This window comes from Calidris pugnax, unplaced genomic scaffold, assembly GCF_001431845.1.
Source record: "Calidris pugnax isolate Ruff unplaced genomic scaffold, ASM143184v1 scaffold371, whole genome shotgun sequence".
Classification (NCBI taxonomy): Eukaryota; Metazoa; Chordata; class Aves; order Charadriiformes; family Scolopacidae; genus Calidris; species Calidris pugnax.
The window spans coordinates 783,192-794,154 of NW_015091373.1; the positions used below are offsets into that span (position 1 = coordinate 783,192).

Below are 10,963 nucleotides of genomic sequence, written 5' to 3' on the forward strand. Positions count from 1 at the left end.
CGGCGGCGGCGGCGGCACGTCGGGGCCCTCACGCGCAGCCCGAGCAATCAGCGCCCGAGCGCCGGCGCCATCTTGGGGAAGGGCTGAGGCCGCGCCGGAAGAGGGAGCACGCACTTCCGCCCGCAGTAAAGAGGGCGCTCGCCCGCTGCGTCCCGGCGACGGGCGGCGGGGAAGGCGGCGCGCACGCGCACAGCGGGGAGGCCGCGCCTTAAAGGGACAGCGCCGAATTTCAGCTCTTAAAGGGCCGGAGCACCCGCAGGTGCGCGCAGATGTCGCAGCTGTGGAGGAACCGAGTGTCAGCCGCCCCGGCTCGCCCAGGAGGAGCGCAGGGCGCTGGTCACACACACATGAGCCCAGAGAACCACTGCAGAATCGGGGCTGGAGGACAGAGCCCACCGGGAAGGACTCATGGACAGTCGGAGACACTCTCAGTTCTGACAGCAAAGACAGGGAGCACCAAACTGCCCTCCTGCTCCCGGGCCGGAGCTGAGGGTCCCCTTCCAGTTGTCTCCTCTTCCACCTCTGCCCTTCTCTGTGCACCCCTCAGACCTGCCGTACCTGCTCTGCACCACTCAGCCCACCCCAGGAGTGACCCCTCCACCCCCCAGCGAGACGTGGGGTCCTCAAAGCTCATCTGTCCATGACGATGGTCCAGGCCTCAGTTGTTTCTCCACTTGCTTCTTCCAGCCTTTTCCCACCTTAGCTCTTCACCTGAGAGTTTGTCTTAGAATCATCGAATCATCTAGGTTGGAAGGGGCCTTCAAGATCATCTCGTCCAACCATCTGACAAAACCCATCACTAACCCATGTCCCCCAGCACCCCGTTAACCCAGCTTTTGAACACCTCCAGGGATGGTGCCTCAACCTCTGCCCTGGGCAGCCCATTCCAAGGCTTGATAAACCTTTCAGTGTCAGAATTTTCCCTAATATCCAACCGAAACCTCCCCTGGTGCAACTTGAGGCCATTTCCTCTTGTCCCATCAGCTGTGACTTGGGAGAAGAGACCAACCCCCCCTGGCCCTCCTTACAGGGGGTTGTAGAGAGCGAGAAGGTCTCCCCTCAGCCTCCTTTTCTCCAGGCTGAACACCCCCAGCTCCCTCAGCCTCTCCTCACAAGACTTGGTCTCCAGACCCCTCACCAGCTCCGTTGCCCTTCTCTGGACACGCTCCAGCACCTGATAGAGTCTTGATAGAGATGGTGTCTTCAACCATATAGAATCATAGAATCACATAATGATTTGGGGTGGAAGGGACCTTAAAGGCTACCCAGTTCCCCTCCCTGCCCTGGGCAGGGCCACCTCCCACCAGCCCAGGTTGCTCCAAGCCCCCTCCAACCTGCCCTTGAACCCCTCCAGGGATGGGGCAGCCACAGCTTCTCGGGGCAACCTGGGCCAGGCTCTCACCACCCTCACACCAAAGAACTTCTGCCCCACAGCTCAGCTCCATCTCCCCTCTTTCAGCTTCAAACCCTTCCCCCTCATCCCATCACTCCCCTCCCTGATCCAGAGTCCCCCCCCATCTCTCCTGGAGCCCCTTGAGGGACTGGAAGGGGCTCCAAGGGCTCCACAGAGCCTTCGCTTCTCCAGGCTGAACCCCCCCCAACTCTCTCAGCCCCCCCTCCCAGCAGAGGGGCTCCAGCCCTCCCAGCATCTCCGGGGCCTCCTCTGGACCTGTGCACACCTTGCACACGCACACACACACCACGACCACCCTGCACACGCATGAACACCCCCCATTACACACACACACACTCCCAGAAGCCGGAGGCTGAGGGACCTGGCGGTGCCCCCCTGGGGCTGCTCCTGGGACCCAGCAGCACAACACAGTAGCTTTTCCTTTTTAATAAAAAAAAGAAAAAAAAATCAAATATACAAAGAGCAGGAAAATTTACAGCTGGTTTGTCTTAAAAAAAACCAACCAAAACAATAAAAGAAGGCTCAACATCATCAAAAAAGCAGCAGGCGCCAACCCCGGGGGGCAGCTGGGGAGAAGTGGGGGATCTCCCCACACCACGGTAGTGGGGTGTCGTCCCCCCCCCCAGCACCCAGGGCAGTGGGAGTGGGGTGGCGAGGTCCGGCAGTGCGGGGTGGGTGCTCTTTGGGGTCAGCCCATGGAGCCCATCTGGCACTTTTATGGATCCCAGTTTTTTTTTTCCTGGGGTGACACCAGTGTCAGCATCCACCAACTCCCCCCGTCCTCACCATGTGTCCTTGCCCCACAACCGCATCCTGCCCTCAGCCTTATCTCTTTGTCCCTCTTCTGTGCCCACATCCTTCCCCTGTCCCCATGTCCTTTCCCTTGCCCCCTTCTCTCCCCAAACTCCATCTCCTTGCCCCATCCCACCCCCTTGCTCCCAGGGGTGGCATCCCACCCCGCTGCCCCTCGCCACTACCCTGTAATGTCACCTTATGTTAAAACACAGGTATTAAATTAAAAAAAAAAAAAGAAAAAGAAAAAGAAAAAAAAATAACTTCACATTCATATCCCCCCTCGCACCCCGCTGCTCCTCCATGGTCTCCCCGACCTGGTGGCATTGTCACGCCGTGCCCCCCGCAGGGACACGGACCCTGTTGTTATCGGCATCGATGTCCCCGTCGAGCTGGAGGCAACAAGCGCGGGAGCTTTCGTCGTCTTCCTCCTCCTCCGTGGTGGGGACTCCGGGTGCCGGGAGCTCTCCAGTCCCCCCGTTGAGGGGTACCTTCTCCCGGCGCTGGGATGGGGGGCTGTGGGGCGCACTGCACCCCCGTACCTTGCTCCTGGCTTTGAGCTGGTCGTGGTAGGCGAGCAGGGCCAGGCAGGCGGCGGCCACCAGCGTCACGGCCAGCAGCACGGTGACGGTGACAAACTGGGGCCAGTAAGACCGGGGGGTGCCGGGGGCCGAGGACCCCCAGGACAACCCCTCCTCAGCCAGCCCGTCCGTTTCGGGGGCCGCCCCACTGGGGTCCTGTAGGTGGTAGTGAGCCACGGTCCAGGTGTAGCCGTTCTCGGTGGCCTGGCACTTGTAGGTGCCAGCGGTCCCCTGTTGCATGATGACCACCAGCGTCTGGTTGGGCAGCAGCGTCGTGCCCCCCCGGTCCCCAGGGCCCCCGGGCTGCTGCCAGCTGTAGTTGGCCAGGGCGGAACGGCGGGGGCATGGCAGGTGGACCACGGCGTTGAGCTGGGGGCTGATCCCTGTGGGGTGCGGAGGAGGAGAGCAGGGTGATGCAGTGCCCCCCCATGTCCCACTCTCCAGACCCCAAACCCATTGTGCCCCCCCTGCCCCATACTCAACTCTCTGCGGCGGGATCCTCCGGTGCCCCCCAGGACCGGGGTATGGCCACGCTCCTCCCGCGGTGGCACGGGGTGGCTGGGCTCCCCGCTTCCACGTCCTGCACCCACGCGCTCCTGCGGCCGGAGAGTGGCATCAGCATCCCGGTCCCCTCCGCGTCCCCCATCCCATCCTCATCCCGCTCCCTGCCCCGGCTCACGTGTCCTCGGTAGCGGTGGCACGGGTGGGCTGGCAGGAGCCCTCCAGGCTGTGCCAGGCACAGTACGGGTCCCGGGCCAGCACACACTCGGCGCAGCTCCGGTGCAGGCTGCAGTTGGCCAGCGGGACTTGAAGGACGCCACCGGAGTAGCCCACGTAGAGGACGCCCTGGGGAGGAGGAGGTGCAGGGCTGAGCCTTCCTCCTGGCCCCATGTACCAGCTGGGGTGGGCTGTGGGGTCTTCCCCATCCCCTACCTTCCCTGGGGCCAGCAGCAGGTTCTTCACGGGCTCCGGTGTCTTGAAGAGCTGGATGCTCTCCACAATGTGGGGACCCTCAGGGAGCTCCACCGCTTTGTGCAGGAAACCCTCCGCTGCAGGGGCACAGAGGACATCGCCGGTGTTTTGGGGGGCCGAGGGAAGGGTAGGAGGGGTGACCAAGCGCCCTGTGTGTACCCCCATGGAAACCCACCTGTGGCCAGGAACATGACATGGTAGGTGGTCCCTGAGATGCCACGAGTCTCGTCCACCACGATGCGCGTGTATGTGACGTCTGTCTTCACCAGCAATGGCCGTCCCTGGATGGGCGTCACCTTCCCATCCATCAGGAAATGCTCCTTCATGAAGGTGAGGGCTTTGTCAGAGGAGGGACCCATGTGGCACTGCAGGGAGAGAGGAGTCAGTGCTGGTGTGGGGAAACAGGCACGGGGAGTGGGGGACACGCCACCAAGCTGCCATGTGCCACCATCAGTTGGATGCAAAGGAACCACCATCCTCTTTCTCATCCATTTCCCATCAGTGCTGGCACACAGGGTAAACTGGGGCAGAAACACCCCTCCTCAGGGGGACCACCATTGTCCCCCGGGAGGGTCCTGTCCCCCGGGAGGGTCCTGTCCCCTGGGGGGGTGGCAGAACTCACGCTGCCGGGCCGGGGACTCATGTCAGGGCCACCGTAAACCGTCCAGCGGGAGCTCTCCTTGTTCAGCTCCTTGTACTTGCCCTCGAAGACCTCCTCCAGAGCCTCCTGGCTGTAGGCGCAGACGGCGGCACTGCCCGCCCTGCCCGCCTGCCTGCAGGGACAGCGAGGTGGGTTACAGGGAGGACATGGGTACCCGGACCCCCCCTGTGGCACCCCCGGGTGCCGGGACTTACCACTGTGAGGTGAAGACGGCGTAGAAGTCGGCGCCGCCGCGGCGGCGGGGCAGGGCGAAGGCGTGATGGATGACGTTGAAGGGGAAGCGGCCGGGTTGGGAGCAGACCAGCTGGGCCTTCAGGAACGTCGTCCACTTCTTCTGCAGCACCTTGTCCCCCCCGACATCGCTCTGCGGGAGGTGGGAGGATGCTCAGCCCCCTCCAGGAGCTGGGTACCCCCGTTGTCCCCCCATTATCGTTGTCCCTGCACCCACCTTGCAGACCCGGGCCACCCGCGGCACCAGGAGCCGCTCGAAGAAGTCGAACTCATCGGCCGTCTCCTCGAAGAAGAAGTAGACCTTGTCATCTCCAGGGATGCTGAAGGAGGCCACGAAGGCGGCGTCGGCTGTGGGGCACAGCCAGGGCAGGTGGGTGAGGAGCTGGAGGGAGGATGGGGGGCTGCAGGCGCCCCCCTGGCACGGGGAGGATGGAGAGGGGGAGGTTCCTCCCAAGGACCCTCCTCACCTGAAAGCCAGCGGAGGAAGGCATCCGTCTTGAGGAGGGTCCGGCTGCCCAGCGAGCGGGAGATGATGGGCTCGTTGCCCTGGAAGTTGTTCATGGTGCCGGCGTAGAGCTCGCCGTCTGCTCAGGGATGGGGTGGGGGTGAGACATGGCAGGGACCGCCCCCCACCACCCCCCCCCCACTCCGTCCTGGGGATGGGTGCCCACCCACGGGGGCCACTGGCCCTGTACTCACCCACCAGCAGGGCCGTGTAGGTGTGCTGGGGGTCAAAGGGGCACTGGCCCTTCCCGTCCAGGAAGGGTTGTCCTCTGCTGTTGGACGCCAGGGTGAAGTTCTCCCGGTGCTGTGGGAGAGAGGAGAAGAATCAGCCGAGGGAGGTAAAACAAACCCGAAATCTGCAAGAGATGGCTGTGGGCTCCCCCTGGCCGGCGGGGAAGCTGTGGGGCTCAGCCAGTGGGGGAACGATTTTCACTCTGAGGGTGGTGAGAGCCTGGCCCAGGTTGGCCAGAGAAGCTGTGGCTGCCCCATCCCTGGAGGGGTTCAAGGCCAGGTTGGAGGGGGCTTGGAGCAACCTGGGCTGGTAGGAGGTGTCCCTTCCTCTAGGAGGGATGGAACTGGGTGGTCTTTAAGGTCCCTTCCAACCCCAAACGTTCTGGGATGCTCTGGCGATTCCACCACTTCCCTGGGTTGGAGGGGACCTCCAAGTTCATCAAGACCAACCATCAACCCACCACTGACCAACCCACCACTGCCCTGTGTCCCTCAGCTTTTAGATCCCTCCAGGGATGGTGTTTGGGGAGTGGAGCCATAGGACGAGGGGGAAGAGTTTTAAACCAAAAATGAGGAGATTGAGCTGAGATGTGGGGAAGAACCTCTTTGGTGTGAAGGTGGTGAGAGCCTGGCCCAGGTTGGCCAGAGAAGCTGTGGCTGCTCCATCCCTGGAGGGGTTCAAGGGCAGGTTGGAGGGGGCTTGGAGCAACCTGGGCTGGTGGGAGGTGTCCCTGCCCAGGGCAGGGGGTGACTGGGTGGTCTTTAAGGTCCCTTCCCACCCAAACCATTCCATGATTCCATGAAACCAAGGCACAACACATCTGGAGACGCCCCCCTTGTCCCATCCTTGGCTGGGGTGGGGGGACACACACTCACGATGTAGGTGCAGGCGGGGCTGAAGGCGTAGGTCCCGCAGACGTAGAGGTGGGTCTGGTTCAGGGCCACCAGGACACGGATGAAGTTGAAGCACTCGGTCTGGGGAGGGGTGGGGAGAAAAGAGCAGAGGCGGGGGCTGAGCATCCCTGCAGCCCCGTGGGACCCCCCCGCCATGGTGCTGCCTCACCTCCTGGCTCTTCTTCTTAAAAGTGCACTCGGAGGTTTTCTCGGCCGTGGGTCCCCACGTTATCTGTGGAGGGAAGGGAGAGCATCCACAGCTGCTGAGCCCGGCCACGACTGCCCAGCCCGAGTGGGGAAACTGAGGCACGGCAGAGGGTATGCCCCCCATCTCCCCCAGACTCCCCAAAAGTGGCTGCTGCTCACCGAGGCTTTGGCACGGATGCTGCCAGGGGTGCCGATGGCGAGGGCCAGCACCCGGTCCCGTGCCCCCACGTACAGCTCCTCCTCGCTCTCGTGCAGGAGGAAGATGTCGTAGTGGGAGACGTTGTCCTGGCTGAAGTGCGTCAGGGTCCGGTGGGGGTCCCCTGGCAGGAGCAAAATGGGGGTGACGGGGGCCCAAGGGACACACACACTGGTCTCAGCTTCACACCTCCCCCGCCATCCTCCCCGGGCGGATGCAGCAGCAGCTGCCATTGCAGCTTCTCTCACCTCACACATAGGAAATGGGGTGTGTTGCTTCCCCCACAGCCCCCCCCATCGCCACTTCCCCCTCTGGGTCCCCATCTCCCCCTTGTCCCCTCCAGGTCCTGCTGCAAGAGCTGCATGTCCCCGGGCTGCTGTCCTCACCCTCTGATGCCCCTTTGGTGTCCTATAAAAATGGGGTGAATTTTCCCCTAATGAGGCTGCAGGCTCTGCCCGTGACACTTTGGGGCCCCAGCCATGGGGTGTTTCGGGGATGCAGCACCCCAAGGTGCCAGCCTGGGGGGTTACAAGCCCCCACGGTGGCCTCGAGCACAGCCGGGGGCCACAGGCATCTTGTTTGCCCCTGCCAGCCACCGAAATAGGGAAAAGGAAAAGGGGGGTTTGGCAATTCTCAGAATGGCTGCGTGGGGAAGGGGAAGTAGCGGTGCGGGCAGGGGCCAGGGTGGCACAGCCCTGCCATGGGGGCACAGCCCTCTCCTGCTGCCCCAGCGCCGCCGTCCCACCACAAAACCCCTTGCTCTGCCACCTGGCACTTGGCTGGACGCAGTGCCCCGTCACACCGAGGGGACAGCTTTTCCCCCCTCCCAGGGTGGCCCTGAGCAGATCCCTGGGTGCCAGGGGGGGGTCCCCAAATCGCTCTCCTGGAGCTGGCACCCCAAAGTGCTCCCGGCTCCAGCTCCCAAAGCCCTTTGGGTGCCCACCAGACTCATCTCACCCGCACCCATGATGCTCCCGTAGCCCTTTCCATCGCCCTGCTCCCACCACCCCCATCCCCAGCCCCAGCCCCACGGCCACCATCCCATGGCCCCCCCGCCCAGCGCGGGGCTACCAAGAGGGCTACCAAGATGGGGAGGCTGTAATGGAGAGTGGCCCGTGGGGTCCTGACTCTGGGTGCTCCCCCCTGGGGCCGGGTGCCTTCCCAAGCTGATGTTGTCCCCCCCTCCCCAGGCGGTTTGTCCCCAGCCCGGTCTGTACTCACCGCTGGGGAAGGCGACGCGGGGCAGGGGCTCGGCGCAGAGCATGGCGGCCGGCATCACCACCCCGCAGAGCAGGCGGAGGGCGGCGGCGGGCATGGCGGGGGGTGGCAGGGATGCACCCCTCGAGGGTCCCGGCACCATCCCTGCGGGGAGGGCGAGGGTTGGGGTGAAGCGCTGCCGGGGCTGCGTCTCACCCAGCGGAAACGAGAGTGGGGAAGCCAGCACCCGGCGCGGGGCGGGGGGCCGGGGGGGGGGCCTGGGTCCCCGGCACCTCAAACCACACGTGGCCCCCAACACATCTGAGAGCTTCCCACCGCCACCGCGGCACCGCCGGAGACGTCCCCACGTCCTGTGGGGCTACCCACACTGGGACCCCCCGCCAGCACGGGGGTGTCTGGACACCCCTGCAGAGCCCCACAGTGCCCGTCCCCATCAAGGATTCCTCCGTGCAGCTCCACTGGTTGCTGGAGAATCCACAAAATTAGGGGAGGGGAGCAGGACACCCCCCTCTCGCAGCTCTTTTTGCAGCTCTTGCTGGAAGCGATGGGGAAGGAGCAACCTCTGGAGAACCTGGTGGCCCCCGGGACCCCTTGCAGGTGGCCACCGTGTGCCCCGCGGGCGGCATTACCTCTCCGGCGGGCGAAGACGGAGCTGGCTCATCTCCAGCCCTGGAGCATGGACCCCCCCCAAGCGCCTGGCCCCAGGGGGCTGTGGCCAGGAGACCCTCGCGGGCTCATGCCCGGCGCCCGGCCGAGGTCCAGCCGCGCTGCCAGGCTCCCAGCCCGGCTGGTGGCAGGGCTCGTTGTGGCCCAGCCCAGCCCAGCGTGGCCCCGGCGGGGACTGAGGGAACCTGAAAGTCCTGCTGGAAGAGGACGAGCCTCAGCAGGTTGGGGCAGCGGGAGCCTGCGCCCGCCTCGCTGCCTGGCGTCCCTGCCGGGAGGGCAGCGAAGCCTGGTGGAAGGAGCTGGGATGGGAGCTGGGGTGCTCTGCTCCTCCAACTGGGGTGCCCGGGGGGGGACCTGGGGTGCCCCGTGTGCCTGGGTTCCTTTTCTGGCCTTGGGGAGATCTTTAGGGTGAGAGCAAAGCAACGTAATTTCTCCTGTTGGCTGGGGGGATTGATGGTGGGTCTGAGCACTGCCCCCCACAAGCAACCCCACGGGGCTGAGCTTCACCCCCACAAACAACACCATGGGGCTGAGCAGCACCCTCACAAACAACCTCCTGAGGCTGAGCTTCACCCCCACAAACAACCTCCTGAGGCTGAGCTTCACCCCCACAAACAGTCCCATGGGGCTGAGCATCACCCCCACAAATAGACTCATGGGGCTGAATCTACAGCCCCATGTGAATCCACAAACAGCCCCATGGCCCCAAGCATGGCCCCCCCACAAGCAGCCCCTGGGGTTGCCATCATCCTCACAAACAACCCCCTGGGGCTAAGCATTGCCCCCCATGAACACTCCCCTGGGGCCGATCATCGCCCCCACAAACAATCCCATGATGCTGAGCATCACCCCCACAAACAACCCCGTGGGGCTGAGAACTGAGTCTCCTGTGACCCCACGGGACCAAGCATGGGCCCCCACAAACAACCCCATGAGGCTGATCATCGCCCCCACAGGCACCTCCCTGGGGCTGAGCATTGCCCCCCCCAAACAGCCCCATGGAGCCAAGCGTTGTCCCCCACAAACAGCCCCATGGAGCCAAGCATTGCCCCCACAAACAGCCCCCTGGGCCCGAGCATCACCCCACAAACAGCCCCCAGGGGCCATTACCCCACAAACAGCCCGGCAGCCCAGCTCCCCACAGGCTGCACCCCAGGAGGCTCTGGGATGGCTGTGGGTGAGAAACCCACCAAAGCCAAAGCCCTGGAGTCCCCCCAACACCACAGCCACACGGGTGGCACCCCAATACCCCACTCCAGGCAAGGCTGAGGAGCATCCTGCCCCATCGGAGCCTCCTTACCTGCCTCCCCCGGTGCCACCATCCACCCGTGGGGACACCGAGCCCCGGGAGGGCAGCTCTGTGCCCACCACCTTGCTTGGCCAGGACAGAAAGCTCCTTGTCAGCACAGAAAGTAGGTTACTCTGCCCCGGATTTCCCACTTGGCGAAGGGTTGGCTGAGAAATGGGGCCGCACGGAGGCTTGGACCGGCCGCATTGTTCTGCCCTGGGCCGGAGCCACCGGGGCCGGCGGAGGGGGAGGAGGGATGGGAAAGGGAGTGGAGGCTCCTCGGTGAGGCTGAAGGCTCGGGGGGCTGGGGAAAGCCCCCAGAGAGGGTTCCCCCAACATGAGCCAGCTCTGTGAAGCGAGATCAGCTTCAAGGCTTCTCCAGCAGAATGGGGAGCCAAAGCTCCATCCCAGCCCTGTCCTTCCTCCTTTCTGGGTCCTCTGGCCAAAGTCTGGGGACACGTGGGGAGGGGACAATTACAGTCTGCCTGCGTGGAATTGGGCACGTGGAAGGGAGTGTCACCAAGGGCCTCTTGATACTGGGGTGGTTTAGTTTTCCTTGGTGCCTTCAGGTTCACCACAACTCCGTGGGACTTGGTCCCCATCCCGCTTGCTCTCCAGGTTTCCTCCAAGCTGGGGAATATTGCGCTGCCAATAAACCCACGTCCTCCTTGCCAAGAGGGGATGGGGACAGGGACAGGGCCAGCCCGGGTGCTCAGTGGGGTGAGACACGAGGGCGCAGGGCAGACGTGAAGCTGGTGGCCACGTGGGCACTGAGCTGGCTGCTGGGACTTTCCCTCTGCCTCAGTTTCCCGACGGGCTGGGATCTGGGATCCCCTCTGCTGCAGGGAAGAGTGTGGTCCTTCTCTGCCATTTGATGCCAACCCCCTGCCCACGTGCCCCCACTGGAGCATCCCGGTGGCATGGCAAGGTGTGAGGGTGCTTCCAACACTCGGGCAGGGGCTGGGGCAGCTCAGCTCAGACTGGGGGAGGCTCCTTCAGTCCCCCCCAGAGCAGGAGGGGATGTGGGGGGGATGGAAAGCAAGGAGGGATGGGGGGGGGATGCAGTAAGGATACAGGAAGATGCAGGGGAGGAACTGGGGGGGTGCAG

General features: G+C 64.1%; 1 protein-coding gene across 3 annotated transcripts in view; it reads right to left on the reverse strand.

Moving 5' to 3' along the window:
- Positions 1-2,383: 2,383 nt before the first annotated feature.
- SEMA4A (sema domain, immunoglobulin domain (Ig), transmembrane domain (TM) and short cytoplasmic domain, (semaphorin) 4A) overlaps positions 2,384-10,963 on the reverse strand; it is a 14,678-nt gene continuing 6,098 nt past the window's right edge. Inside the window, exons 1-15 of one of the 3 annotated variants that reach the window (XM_014961260.1) lie at positions 9,868-10,040; positions 7,905-8,045; positions 6,647-6,807; positions 6,450-6,512; positions 6,263-6,361; positions 5,351-5,459; positions 5,119-5,235; positions 4,869-4,999; positions 4,615-4,784; positions 4,382-4,532; positions 3,935-4,124; positions 3,721-3,836; positions 3,467-3,633; positions 3,271-3,383; positions 2,384-3,170 (exon numbers count right to left, since the gene is read on the reverse strand). In XM_014961260.1, coding sequence (XP_014816746.1) covers positions 2,536-3,170; positions 3,271-3,383; positions 3,467-3,633; positions 3,721-3,836; positions 3,935-4,124; positions 4,382-4,532; positions 4,615-4,784; positions 4,869-4,999; positions 5,119-5,235; positions 5,351-5,459; positions 6,263-6,361; positions 6,450-6,512; positions 6,647-6,807; positions 7,905-8,045; positions 9,868-9,889 — 2,385 coding nt within the window. In that variant the 5' untranslated portion in view covers positions 9,890-10,040 and the 3' untranslated portion in view covers positions 2,384-2,535. Of the gene's footprint in view, positions 3,171-3,270; positions 3,384-3,466; positions 3,634-3,720; positions 3,837-3,934; positions 4,125-4,381; positions 4,533-4,614; positions 4,785-4,868; positions 5,000-5,118; positions 5,236-5,350; positions 5,460-6,262; positions 6,362-6,449; positions 6,513-6,646; positions 6,808-7,904; positions 8,046-8,530; positions 9,141-9,867; positions 10,041-10,963 lie in introns of those variants that run through there. The other 2 variants (XM_014961261.1, XM_014961262.1) reach the window with 2 other exon arrangements.